The sequence below is a fragment of the Haliotis rubra genome, unplaced genomic scaffold, assembly GCF_003918875.1.
Source record: "Haliotis rubra isolate DU_JTF1 unplaced genomic scaffold, ASM391887v1 Scf843, whole genome shotgun sequence".
Taxonomy (NCBI): Eukaryota; Metazoa; Mollusca; class Gastropoda; order Lepetellida; family Haliotidae; genus Haliotis; species Haliotis rubra.
This window is the reverse complement of record NW_025767572.1, coordinates 304,148-319,328: the sequence shown is the minus strand read 5'-3', so window position 1 is coordinate 319,328 and position 15,181 is coordinate 304,148. Positions and strand designations below refer to the sequence as shown.

Below are 15,181 nucleotides of genomic sequence, written 5' to 3'. Positions count from 1 at the left end.
CGAGACACTGTCTCAGCGCCTCTGTGGAACTGTCAGTTGTTGTGCTACAACAAATGGGCCCGAAATGGTGAATGCCAGAGACGTCCTCAGTGGCGATGTCTCTCAGGTAGTGGTTGGCAAACACCATGTCCGATTTCCAGAAGCAGCCCTCCATTATCGTCTTGATAGAGCAGTTTCCATGTAGAGCGAGTGTTGACGCCAGAGCTCTAATTTCATGTGGTTTGGAGGATCAAGTCCTGCTGCTTTGTAGGCCCGTAGAATGACAGTTCTCATCCATATTGATATCGTAGTGCGAGAGATCTCTGTCTGTGTCTCTGCCGATATCGGGATGAAAAGACGCTTGAATTTTCGTCTCCTGGTCCTAGACCTTTGTAGGTAGACTTTTAATGCTCTTACTGGGCACAAGGATAGGTCCTGTGTATCCTGTGGCCCAAGGACTGATGATAATGATGGGATGTGGAATTGTCTGTCCGGTAGACCTGGCAGTTGATTCTTTGCTATAAAGTCCCATCTCAGTCCCATATGTACGATGTTTCGATTTTCATCAAATCGTGTCCTTTCAAAGTCCTATCTAATGGTTCATAAGCGTCACTGGTGAGATGCCGCAGAACTATATTGAGGTCCCAAGCCGGAGCTTTAAATCTCTGTTGTTGGTCCTCCAGTTTAAAAGAGCGTAGTAAGGCCAGTAACTCTGGTACCTTAGTCAGTTTTACACTCGTCCTCATAGTGCTAACTGAGCTCAATGTCGCTAGGTATGTTCAGAGTGTTGACCCTTTTAACCACTTCGTTTGTCTTAGGTGACAAAGATAGTCCGCCACTTGAGGGTGTGTTGCTTTCATGGCTGTGAAGCCTGTTTTCAAAGCGTAGGTCTCAAAGCTTCGCCACTTGTCGTCGTACAAGTTGCGTGTTGATTTGCGTAAAGCTAGCGTGACCACTTTAGCTGCCCTTGCGGAATATCCTCTCTTATTCAAGCACGCCTTGATACGGTCCATGCGTGTAGGCGGAACACTTTGGGGTTGCCGTGTACTTGCTTTGTGTGTGAATGTACTAGCAAGTTCGTCCACTCTGGTAGTTGCAGTTGAGGCGGTCCTAGTTTTTGTATGAGAATGGGGAACCATATTCTCGCTGGCCAGTAAGGCGCGATCAAAATCAGTTGCAGGTTCCTTGTCTGCATGATTTTCTGCAACACTTTCAGTATTAGAGCTGGTGGCGGGAACGCGTAAGCGTTTAGTCCTTCCCAAGAGATGCTTAGAGTATCTGTTGCCCATGCTCGTGGATCTGGTATTGGAGAGACGAATGTTACCAGTTGATTGTTGAATCTTGCGGCAAACAAGTCTATTAGTGGCGCTCCTATCTCTTGTATGATCTGTTTGAAGATTTCTGGATGTAGCATCCATTCTGTTGGGGATGGCTGAGTTGGACGAGATAGTGCGTCTGCTATCACATTCTTGGCTCCTGGAATGTGGCATGCTTTTATGTGGATGTTCAGATTGTCTGTTATGCTGAACCGATGAAAGCACAGGTTCAGAAGGTTCGCCGACCTTGTTGATCCTTGTTTGTTTATGTAGAACGCCACTGTGGAGTTGTCCGTGTGTACCGTTAGATGAGCATTTTTTAGAATGCTGGTCCAGTGAAGTATGGCGTTTATCACTGCTTTCATTTCTAGCATGTTGATATGCAGATCTTTCTCTTGTAACGTCCATTTCCCAGCTGACACTTCGTTGTCGAGGTGTGCTCCCTATCCTTGGAGAGATGCGTCCAAATAGAGATGCGTTTTGCACTCCGGCTCTGCTAAGTAGGTGCCTCCGCAAACATTCGATCTCTGAGTCCACCATAGTAGATATGGTGGTAGTCTGTCAAGGAGTCCGAAGGGGTCCGGATCATCAAGATGTGCAATTACGAAGACCTGTAGTGGGCGTAGTTGTAATCTCCCTCTGCGCCTCATATCTTGTGCTGACGTGAGGAGACCCAACAAACTCTGCCACTGTCGGAGTGGCCACGGAGAGAGTAGAGCTTGCGATACCATCTGTTGTATCTTTAGCCAACGGTCCTCTGGTAATGTTATGCGGTTTTCTGTTGTGATGAGCCGAATTGCTAGGAACTGCAGGTCCTGTGTAGGCTCTAGTTCCGACTTGAGGACTGAGTAGGCTCTGCCAACTTTGTAGTAATAACGGAGAGAGTAGTGCTTGAGATACAATGGCTTGTATCTATATTCAACGATCGTGAAACCCTTGCCATGTCCGTAAGGGAAACGAAGCAATTTCCGACTCTGTGACTGCCATCGTTGTGAAGTCTATATAAAGTAGACTGGCTGCCGTAACCAAAAGTCCGTTAAACGTACGTTGCTGCAATTCGCCTGATGAACCGTCTTTAATGCTGACCGGGAAGGTCTCTAACCCTGTGAAGACAGCCGCATCACGTAGTTACCGTCTAACTGGACTGTAATAGAGGCCTTCCTCCCACGTTGAAAGGTTGTTGTCACTTGTAAACAATTCCCTGACATGTGAACTACATCCGACTTCTGCGCAGGGCGTTGTCTCTCATGGACCAATCAAAATGAAGCATTTTGATTCTTTTAGCTTCCCACGATGTGACGTCACTGGTGTAGCTGAAAAAAGGTCCTTGTACAATCTTGTGCAGTCGTTGATATCTTATCAACACTCAGTCTTGTCCGTAGCCTTCCGGAGTTACACGAGTGACCACGTGTATAGAGGGTTGAATGGTAAACGCGCGAAAGATTTCGCTGCGTAATACCGATGTAGGTAGGCTGTTTTCCTGGCTGCTGTGACTGTTACTTCAGTCCTGAAGATAATGCAGTCGTCCTTATATACAGATGATCAGCTGAAGTCCACCCCTCCTCAGCGCTGCCACCTGTAGACTGCATTCATCGATCTCAATGAAGCGTCGTAAAATAACCTCTTTGTGTTGAAGACCGCCTCCGTGGTGTAGTGGTTAGAGCGTCCGCCCGGAGAGCGGAAGGTCGCGGGCTCGATCCCCGACCGCGTCATACCAAAAGACGTTAAAATATGGTACTTGTTGGTCCCTGCCTGGCGCTCGGCATTAATGGGTACAACAAGGACTGGTCGGCTCGGAGTCAGTATAATGTGTCTGAGTGGGGTATTCATGCTTCACTGCCACATGGTATCTCAGTGGGCTAGCAGTATAAAACCAGCTTCAGTCTGGGCTAGTACAAGCAGCCGCACATCCACATACACACGCATGCACGTCGTCATATGAGCGAAATATTCTCAAGCACAACGATAAACCCAATTTCACCTCACCTCACCTCTTTGTGTTGAAACACACAGGTCCTTGTAGAGTTGATGCTCAACTTTGTTGTAAGTTCTACAAAGGGAGTCGTTGCTGATTTTGTAGTTTACATCAATCTCTGGAGCCTTTATGCAGGGTCCCATGTAAAGTAGCGGGAATTCCCAAGCTTGGACGTTGGGAATATGTTGACTTCGTAACTTCATAGCCTTAGCAAGGCTGTGCTGAACCACGCCAATGTGAATACCTGACGATCTGTACGCAAGTGAAGATCTCTATATGGACATGAGTCCCTCCTGGATTCTTCAGATACATCTCTAACCTTTGAGAAGGTGTAGGTTGTTAGCACCAAGGAGTGCAGTTAGTCCCGTTATTATCTTCTGATGTAGATATATCCATCTAAAAAATCTCAACGATGTGAATCCCGTCCTGGATTCAGTCTGAAGATCTGCGCAGGTGATGAATTCGGACAAGAGTACCCCTCTTGAACTTCAACACGTGTCCCTCTGTCTTTGCGCAGGCGAAGATTTCTTCCTCCATGCTGAAGAGTTCCTTTCGTATAGGCTCACAACGAAGATCAAGGTCTGAGGGTGAAGTGGGATGGCCAAGGACGTCTATATTAATCGTCGAAACTGCAGAGCATGACTGTCAAGTGCGTGATCCTTCACACATTTCTTCATGCCGATTACCTCCCGCAGCTTCGTCCTTTAGGCTTGTGCGAACCGTTCATTAGGTCCATCATTTGCTGCATAAAAATACCCGTGTTGAAGGTATGCGACGACTGCAGAAGTAGTGACGCATGTAGTGTTGCGGCTTTTTGTGTTGTGGGATATTTGGAGACTGGAACTTTGTTGCCTTCCTGAAGGCTGCGTCAAAGTCCTCAGGTACATGCGAGACCGGGTCAATTGGAGGTAGGGTGATTGTGTCTACATCATCGTCCTTCATTAGGTACGTGAATGCTTCATTCTCTTCTTTAGCGGGTGACGCTAGATCCAGTCCATTAGCCATCCAATATTTTATTTCTGAGTCCGAAAATATGATTCCGCCATCATCCTCTGTATCATGTCCAGTGGGATATGATCGTTGAGTATCCTCCCTGCATGGAGATCTGCGTGGCAATCTGTGTGGAGATGAGTACGTAGAACTATGTGTAGTTCTAAGAGGAGATCGATCTGTATGGCGACCTGCGTGGAGGTGAGCGTCTACGTGTCCGGGGTTGCCTTCGCGAAGGCAATATATTCCTATGTGGTGAATCCCGTGACGACCTGCATGGTGATGGTGACATTCTTGATGATCTATCTGACGACCTTCGCGCAGGTGAGAGATTTTGTTGAGGGTCTGAGTCCTGAGACGTCTCTCTGTATCTTCTTGGAGGTGTAAGCCTCTCTGTGATATAGGTAGCCTGCGCGAAGGCTCTTCATTAGCTTCATCATCAGATGACGATCTATTTTGGTCGGATGAATGTCCTTTCCTTCGCGCAGGTTCGTTGACGTCGTGCAAGGTAGGTCTGCTCTTAGTCCTAGAGCTAGAACCTCTTGTAGATATCTCAGATGCACCACCGGTGCGGGGTCCTTCGTGCAGCACTGGTTGAGCACTGGCGGCTGCCTGACCATCATGCAAGGTCCTTTCCTGCACGAAGCGCTTCTCCATCAGGTCCATCATCTGTTGGGAGAATTGCTGCATGAAGGTCCCGGGGTTGAATGTCTGCGACGACTGTAGAGATGACGCATCTGAGAGGGTAGCGATATGGTCCAGGGATTGCTGTACCTCATGGGTCCCTGCTGCCAGTGTAGAAGGTAACTCAGACTGTGTTGCTGATGTTACCGTTGCTGAGGCCTGCGTCTTCTTCTTATGCAGTATCTCTGGGATGAGGATAGGCGGTTCTTCGTACAAGCCTATTTCTTCCATCGGGACGATCTCGGCAGAGAAGGTCCTTGTAGTCTGTGAAGAGCTCCCAGTAGATCTCGTTGAAGCCTTAGGGGTGTAAGGCTTCTTAACTCGGTGCGCCTAGTGGCTGCAAGAGTTGTATGCTCCTAAGGGAGTTGAGATTGACAATACGATGTGCCGTTGAGATTGACATCCAGTGAACGAGGGGAAAACAAAGCGCCTTTGAGCAGCTGAGCTGAGCTGGATATCGGCGCCTATACAAATGTTAGTATGTATGTATGTATGTATGTATGTATGTATGTATGTATGTATGTATGTATGTATGTATGTATGTATGTATGTATGTATGTATGTATGTATGTATGTATGTATGTATGTATGTATGTATGTATGTATGTATGTATGTATGTATGTATGTATGTATGTATGTATGTATGTATGTATGTATGTATGTATGTATGTATGTATGTATGTATGTATGGGTTGAGGAGTTGTCCGACGTAGAAGATCTTTTCTTCGAGGTAATGGCGGACTTCATCCCACGCCCATCTTCTGAAGACGCCTCCGGCAGGTCACTGGATGGAAGTATGTCGTCTAACAACGACAGACAGCTCTTTAGGCCGTTTTTTTTTTTATTAATTGGATTATGGATTTTTTTCCAAAATAACTAGGGTCGGTGGTCGAAATAAAAATAAAAATAAAATTCATAGTCTTCAAATTTTTAAGTGTTTGTCTCAACATTCGAGTCGGTAGGAATTAAAAAAAATAATCCAAATTTTGATATTGTAAGAGAAGAATAATTATTGTGAATCATAAGAGTGAATGACTGAGTTTTCAAACTCTGTAATAATGTCAAAAATATGTTGACATCACCTGTACCTGTACCTGTACCACACTATTACAATCAACCTGACATCATTTAATAGTCGTTGCTTGGTGACAGTGCAACAATGGTATGGACAGTCTGGACATGCCTCTTTTCCATCTTTGAAGCATCGAATATATATGATTAGTCATGTTTTCAGTGTAATATCTCTGCAAATATCAGCCTTTCTCCATTATGAGATGAGAGGTAACTGTTATTGCACAGGAAACATGAAATATCCTCTATATTTAATAAAATGAAAGTACAAACAAGGGACATATTCACTACTGACTTTAATACTGCCCAGTCGTCTTTGACTTGTTGCTTATTTGTTTACAAAATGCAGAAATCAATGACTATTTCTTCTTTGGTCCCACTTTTAGGGCATTTCGCACTGCTTTCCAGTCTGCAGACATGTTTCACATAATGGCCGCATCATCGTCGCCACAGTAACAAGTTTGGTAGTCCTCAAATTTCAATCGTTAATAAACCAAAAAATTAATTTGACAGAGGTGTGGTATCATAACAAACAAACACACAATACGTTTTGGCATAATTTAATTTAGTCATGACAGATGGATATGATCATATTATTTAAATAATACAACTGCAACGTAAATAAGTTAATATTTAATGAAAATGCAAGCTTACACATTTATAAGGTCCAGATAAACCACGAAGGGAGCAAAAAATGCGGCGATTTTTTCCATTTGTAACATGTCATAATTATCCCCTTACGTTTTTTATATTTTCATGTTTACGTCATCGGAAAACTATTACAAAGAGATTTCTCAAATAATATGTATGGAAGTCTATTTCCCGATACCAGTGGCTTTCCGCTCGGTAACGTGATACAACAGTGGGAAATACCTCAGTTTTGAAGCTTGTATTAAAACATGTGAGGCGATTAAGTTTGATGGCGGTATCGTTCGAAGCTCTGAACATCAACAATATCACTGTACCCTTGCCAAGAGTATTTTCACAGTTGTAAGAAGCGAATTTATTGGATAAAGATTGGTTTCTAATGACGCATTTCTGTCATAGTCTGCTACGAGGTTCGTGATTGGTCAAAATCACACACGTGACCTAAGGCAGCCAATCATACTACAGCAATGGATACTGTCCTCGTAAAGGAAAACTTTTAGATTCAGATGAAAGTTTTGGGTAAAATCATGCTATTCTGAACGTGTTACGCACAAGATCACTACCTATGCGTATATTATGGACCTTAATGGACGTATCGTGCTGGGTTATGACCTGTGACAAAAATGGGTAATGCATATATTTTAGCATTAAACATCGTGTCCGATGAAAGCCAAGATGGTCACTTGAATTACATTACACGATCGCATAATAAGATGGAAATAGTAAGTTATAATGTACGTTTGACAACTTTTATGAGTACTGTTATTGAATATATTCTTCAGTTTATACAATTTGTTTAATTATTATCTCGAAACATCGTTACTTTGTTCTTTGACAACTTGGATGTGGACCCGTTTGCTGAAGCATGTGTCCGAGAATCGTTTTTTCAATCACATTGCGAAAAATATCTTATATTTCTAATTCTGTCGATAATATATGGTCATTTGAAATGTTATAAGTGTTTTCAGACATTGTTATTGATTCGTAGTTGTGCCCGCGATTTTTCTACAATTGAAATATTTATTTCTGAACCAGTGCAGATAGATGACTGATTTTAATATCGGGTATGTCAGTCGATCTTTTTTTTTAATACCCAGGACTCGGCGGTAATAAAAAACACTTCTCATTGAAATTTTATTTTTATTTGCCATTGCCAAAAATTAGGGTCGGCGGATCCGTAAACCAATTAATAAAAAAAAAACGGCCTTAGGGACTCAGCCGGTTTAGCCATGATTTGTAACAGCCGCCTGGATTTATCCTTAGTACGTCTAAGTACAGAGAAATAATAATTATTAAATTCAATTTTTGTTAGTTGCTGACATAATTTACAGCGAGAGCTGGAAGTACATATTGTTGTGCAACTAGGGCACAATAAATGCGGGTCTACAGCAGAGAACCTAAACCTACAACGAAAACAGGTTTTCATGAAATGTAAACAAACTGAACAATCACGTGAAACCGTGAATAAACAGTCAAATTTGCTAATAAATTTCAAACCATATTGTAGAAGGATACTCCCTGAAACCTTATAAAGGTAACTTATAGGGTAATAACTAAGTTATCAAAGGATATAGTGCCGTGTTGGAGACACAGGTGCTCTCCCAACCGTCCACTAGGGCGAAGAAGGAGAGAGTGAAGAGTGGGCAGACGGGTGGCGCCATTTTCTCGCCAAAACCGAGAGGGAGACAACTCGTGGTGAGTAGTGATTTTACGTCTGCTTTTTTGAAGGGAGCTTCAAAAAGGAGATACAAGTGTTCCACTAACGTTCGGGGAAGGAAGGAGACAAGCAATAATACATGAGTCAGGATAAGGAAAAATAATCAAACATACAAATAATATGAACACACATATGCACCTGAAAGAAGTAACACAACATGTTTTTTGTCAGATGACTATAGTTAGTGGGTATTTGCAACACAGTTCTTCTAATAGCATTATCATAGTGTGAACAAAGATGACAAATTAGCAGCTATAACTGGGGTGTTATTTCAATACGACTGCTGGGCTGGACATACTGGGAAATATTTCGAACATCTTCACCATCGTTGGTTGGAGTTGGCATCAGTCTCACAGATCTGATGGATGTTTCTGAGGTTCTGATAACATATGCTGGACATGCAGGACATTCCATGAGTCCATTTGAATTCATATAGGGGAGTCAAAATTTGCAGTCGTACATCCCACTGAGGATCTATCAATGCATGCGTAGATGATAGAAATAGGACAATCTAGCTAGCTACATTACACAATCAGAATTACAATGCAGGGTGCGATTTCGGTGATATTCAGTACCTGCACTGGGTGCAGCCTGGCTTACAGGTTTGGATGCACCATCACAAGTTTAGTTGCACCAAAAAATAATGTCATTGGTTCTAAAAAGTAACATAAACACTTGTTTAGCAATTTTCATAACAAAAATTCAGTATCAGATACATTCAATTGAACCTGATCCCATGATGATGAATGATTCAATTTTGCCTCACCTTTATTAATAAATCTCAATTATATGATTGCTGCTATGTAACTGATTTATGAGTACACAAATGTTCATGCTGTTACAAGTCAGGTAGAGAGAAACGTTTTACTTCCAGTCACTTACTTCCCAATTAAACCCCACGAAGACAGCTATAGGGTATTGGAGGATATATCTATTATCTTTGATGGGTTCAACCTGTTACTGAAGGTAACTTGCACCAGATACTTTTAACATGCACCGTAAATGGTTGTAAATCTCACCCTGCAATGTCCTTATTTTTTTCACTCTAATACACTGATTGTGCAGTAAAAGATTTCACAGAATCAACGTGTGGCACATGACATACCTTTCCTTGCCCCCTTTGTACACTGACGTTCTTACAGGAGATCTTATTGCTGTCAAACTGATCTGCAAATATGGAAAGAAGTAGTTTGTACTATTATGATCATGATAAAACATTTTGTCTTTTCCCCCAGATGCACAAAAACCTATGGTATATCTTGGTATCATAGGCATGCTTCGAGCTGAAATATCAGTTTCATGCAGGTCATGTGTTATGACAGTATTTCTGCTCATTGTAGACAGATTTCAAAACAGAAAGTCCAAAGTGTCTATCTTGTTAAGAGTGTTGTGAGAACTTGTTGTGTAATGACATATATCTTTATATCCTTCCTTAAACTCCATGTGTTAGTCCATCATTTTATTTCATCACCTTCACTTTACAATCTTGACCCAACCCATTAGAAAGCTGAGCCATACAAAGGTGCTAAACAAGTTGAGCGATATACCACCATAATTAAGGTATTGGTGTTACAATCTGTTTTGTTTACTGTTCATAATGAGGAAACACCACCTTCAGTCTCAACTAAGATGATGACAGGAATATAACATTTGTATTCTCACCAGCATGTAATGCCACCCCATGTGGATACGTAACACCGTAACATAGACCAGCAAATTTTCCTATATTCTCAACAGTTCACTTTCTCCAAATACAACTCCTTGGGGTGATACTAATTACGCAAGACCTATACCTGTGATTGCTAGTTCAGTCTGTCCTAGTTCCAACTTTAGGCAGAGCCAAGTGCTACTCACACACACAACAAGGCGTATCCAACAGCATGTAGAGTTATGCCACACGATACCCTAGTTATGCCACATGATACCCCTAGTTATGCCACATGATACCTAGAGTTATGCCACATGATACCCTAGTTATGCCACATGATACCCCTAGTTATGCCACATGATACCCCTAGTTATGCCACCCCTAGTTATGCCACATGATACCTTGAGTTATGTCACATGATACCTAGAGTTATGATACCTAGAGTTATGCCACATGATACCTAGAGTTATGCCACATGATACCTAGAGTTATGCCACATGATACCTAGAGTTATGCTACATGATACCCTAGTTATGCCACATGATACCTATAGTTATGCCACATGATACCCCTAGTTATGCCACATAATACCTATAGTTATGCCACATGATATCTGGAGTTATGCCACATGATACCTAGAGTTATGCCACATGATACCTAGAGTTATGCCACATGATACCTAGAGTTATGCCACATGATACCTAGAGTTATGCCACATGATACCTAGAGTTATGCCACATGATACCTATGTAATGCAGATGGTGGGAGTAAGACTTGTGCATCATGCAATAGTTTGAAGACTCAATGCTGAGCCACTTGTCACCGCCCCTGAAAATACCTTGTTATACACTTGTAGTCACTAAATAAATGTTACCTATATCTAATACAACATGAGCCTTCTGAACCAGGAATCCTTTCAGATTTGTGCTCAGATATGGATTCGTCTCCAACCACTACTAAATGCTGATTAATTTCACTGGGTTTTGAATGAAACCTGTCCTTCACAAGGCACAACCAATAAACCAATAGTCCATTCTGTTACATTGTAGAAGATGCCAGGCACTTCCTAAGTTGAGCCTTGAGCAAACCACAAGTCGGAACATGCTTTATTTACTTAATCATATCAAAGTATTCTTAATGGGTAACATGATAGATATGTGATCATTTGAGCCTTTGGATCAGAGAAATATAATGAAAGAAAGGTGGGTGATTCTAGACATTAAGTCTTCAGATTCCACAGGTTGTAGTGATGATGACCACCTACCTGCTCCACATGTCTGACAGAGATCAGGATCACACTCCCTCACTGCCAGGAAGCATGGACATTGTTTTGTATTACACTGTGCCTTGCAGCGACATCCAGGAAACCGATTTTGACCTACAAAGTGAAAACAAGACCTGAACAAGATTGTTAAATCTTCTCTCTCCTGCCATCAACCTGGGACTTGAGAAATGAGGGGCCTTGCAAAATCAATATGGGGCAAGCAAAATACATGCTACATTCAATTTAGAGCGGTGGCAACTTGACAATTGAACACTCCATTTGTACCCATTTCCCTCTTATGATTCATATGTCATATCAACTCTGCAAGGTAGTTAAGTGCCAAATACTTCATAATACATGTTGAATGATTGCACATGGGAACTTTAGGAAACAAATCATCATGAGACTTACAATCATTGCTGCACTGACAGAATTTCTCACAAAAATTCTGTGCCATGATACATGGACATGTTTCGTCACACCGCTGGCCTGGGTGATCACAGGGCTGGTAGTTGTAAACCGGGTTTGGTGATCCATCCTTTTTCAGCTGGATCTTCCGACAATGCATTGACCACAATCTGAATGAACAACAGTATGTAAACTATGTCAGCAATTAAGTCTTTATAATCTGTATTCTAACTGCTTCTGTCTCCTGATGACTTAGTATGTAAAGAAAAGAAAAGAAACATAAGATATGAAATCTATATAATTACTGTCACAGCCCTGCAGCGCACGTAGAGGGTTGTCCACAGAACACAAGTAGCTTCAAAGTTAACTTCCAAAGGTGAGGCTGCCAGACATCCTCCATAACATAAATACATGTGCAGGACATAGAAGTCAGCCAGGGTTATCTATCATATGGTATGCTCGCTAAATATCCACTGCAGAAAGGCTGGAAGAAAACCCATGGATAAGTTGTGAAGTACTTTCAATTTTGACTAGGTTAGTATCTTCCCTACCAGTCCTGGCATAGGTGTCAGATGGCCCTACGATACTCGATCCATGACTCCCTACACAAACTAATGATGATAGGATTCTTTGAAATAATTACTGGCTGGACATCAAGTGATGGCTATCCCTCTGTAACCTCCTTTTTGTCCCTTCTTTTGGTTTATGAGCTTGTCCTTCAATATATGAGCTTCAGTGAAAACCCAAATCACAGTACAATGCTTGTATGGTTAATAAGTGTCTGTTAGTTTTAACCAAGACCAGTGACATGCTAAGTGTGTAGTTAAGCAGGCACAATCTAGCATTACTTGTCCAGTACTGACAGGTAGCTGTGAAAGCTTGACATTTTGTTTATGTTTTTTTATGGCATTCAAATCCGAGATCTCCCTAAACACTCATGTGGTAGGGAAGTCCAATACTTGTGGCTCAAATTTCAACAAACACATTCAGCTGTTCCCTCAAAGTTGGCTGCTTAAATATTGTTTATGGTACTGTTATTGATGATACTTTTATGAATTCAGACTTTCTGAGTTAAATATGATCAGCCAATGTCATGCTGATGAGGCAAAGTAAACTTCACAAAAAGCTTACTTCTGTTTCTTCTTCTTTTTTCTGGGTGGTGTTTGTATTCTTTCTTCATTAAGGTCAGGAATGTGAGCTTCTTCTTTGATAGCAAACTCATATACCTACAATCACCAACAAATTTGTATGAAATATCCACTTTAGCATGTGAGAAACATCATCATGGTTTGACCACAATCTGGGTAAGGATTGACAGTTAAGTCAATGTGTGACCAAACATAAAGTACTTAAGTAACACAGAACACATGCATAAGACTTAACAAACATAAATGCTGCAGATAGAAGAAGTATATATGGATGACAACTTCTTTTATTCTAGAGCATGATGTTTCGATACAGGTTCTTGTATCGTTTTCAAGTGAGAATGGTACAGGGAGAGAACAGGTGATATATATACAACAAGACTAATTAACAAGGCAAGGCGGAATAATAATGTGATGATAACAAATAAAGGGATATCCCTGTAATCCTCTGTTATCTCTTTATTTGTTATCATCACATTGTTATTCTGCCTTGCATCGTAACAAAGCGCAACGTATCGTATCTAATCACCACGCTCTGTTGCGATATCTGACCATTTGTAATGACCTGTGACGCTCTGTCGGGTCGCATTGCTCATGACCTGACACCAGTGACTCACGAGCAGATACGAGTTTAAACAAGTAAATGCGAGTAGATGGCGCCTTTTCACGGACGCTCACGATCTGTTCTTGCGCCCATATATATATGTGTATGTGTTGGGCTTCTGCTCTAGAGTCCTGAGAAGACACCTGAATCTACTGGCCAGGATCCAAAAGGCATTTTCCATCACTCTCCTCCCCTTGAGTGTCTGTAGTTGAAAATCCTCTCCTTCATGGACACCATTCTTCTGCTGTATGGCTTCATGAGGTAGTTGTTGTGTACCAAGGCGTCATCCCCCAGGATGACAAAGGGCATCTCTTGGTGGTCATCAGGGCTTGCCGTCAGCGGGCAGGGTGGGGGGAGTCCTAGAGCTTCCTCTTTCAGGCTGTTGAACAGCTCCAAGTTGTTGCCAAATACAGTACAACCAGAAATTATTGAGAATTTAAAGATTGTAATTTTTTTTTTTTTCACTCATTACTCAGGTATTAAATGTGAATATTAGCAGAACATAACTCCAGATTCAAAGACAGGTGAACAGTTAGTATTTTGTCAAGTCACCATGGGCAGCAAAGCAGGCTTCAATGCGGCGGGGCATACTAGTGATCAAAGAAGTTAGAAAGTCGTGGAAGTAAATGTCCCTCGAAAATATCTGTGTACCGCTCACTGGTCATATTCCCTTCAAATACACAGAGGGGCGTTGCCCCTAACACAGATATGCCACCCCACACATTAAATTTCGGACTGTACTTTGGGCGCTCATACAAAGGTTTTTCAGTTTGGTCCAGAATTTCAGTATATTAGGAAACAGCCAAACAGAACTTTCATCTGAGAAAATCTCATTGTCCCAGTTAAAATTTCTATGCTGTAAGCACCAGTTAAACCTTCGCTCCTTTAGTTCAGGTTTCATGATCGGTGATGGAATTCCTCGACTTTTCTGCCAACCCATTGCATGCAGCTCAGTTCTTATTGTCTCCTTACAGACAGCCACAGTTCCTCTATCAATCATATCCAGCCTTAAGTTTTCTAAACTCCTTCGTTTGTTTTTAGAAACAAGAATACCAAGCCGCTTCCTGTCACTGACAGTCAATTTTCTGGACCTACCTGCGCCTCCTGGTGCTCAATGCCATATCCATTTGCAGGGCTCCAGATAACTTTTCAACATCAAGAGTACATACTCCATATTTTTTCAATATAGTAGTACTGGAAAAACCTAAAAGTACATTTAGAGCACTGATTGGAATTTAATGGTGTATCAGTAATCTCGTGTTTCATTATATATATGCACCACAACATTGTTACTCTTGTGTAAACAGGTCAATAAACAATAAAACAATACCTTTTCAGATGAATTTACGTCTGATAATGATTCTAAGGCCGTACACCATTGCTGTGGTGCGTATCTGCTACGTTTTCTTAATATTTTCCTTCCGTATCGTGCATATTCTATATCCGTACATACGCCGATACGGCCCTTAACTGGAGCCCTCCATTTGCAATATTTTTCAAAACACGATAAACAGTGGACAAAGGCATGCCTGTTCTACTTGAAATCACTTTAGCTGATCTGATGTCCTTGTTATAATACTCTAAAATCAACTTCCTCTTCTCTAAATCATCCATACTGAAGATCACTGAAAATGTCGTCTGCTAGCAAGTATACAAAGGGAGATAACTCTTCACAAACGAATGAAAAAGGATTAACGGAGTTGTCTCTCTTGAATGAAACCAAGCACTTGA

General features: G+C 41.7%; 1 protein-coding gene across 1 annotated transcript in view; it reads right to left on the bottom strand.

The window, feature by feature from the left end:
- LOC124262532 (histone-lysine N-methyltransferase EZH2-like) overlaps positions 1-15,181 on the bottom strand; it is a 101,749-nt gene that overhangs the window by 8,830 nt on the left and 77,738 nt on the right. The window contains 4 exon segments of the mRNA XM_046697036.1: positions 9,487-9,548; positions 11,294-11,407; positions 11,705-11,871; positions 12,833-12,927. Coding sequence (XP_046552992.1) covers positions 9,487-9,548; positions 11,294-11,407; positions 11,705-11,871; positions 12,833-12,927 — 438 coding nt within the window.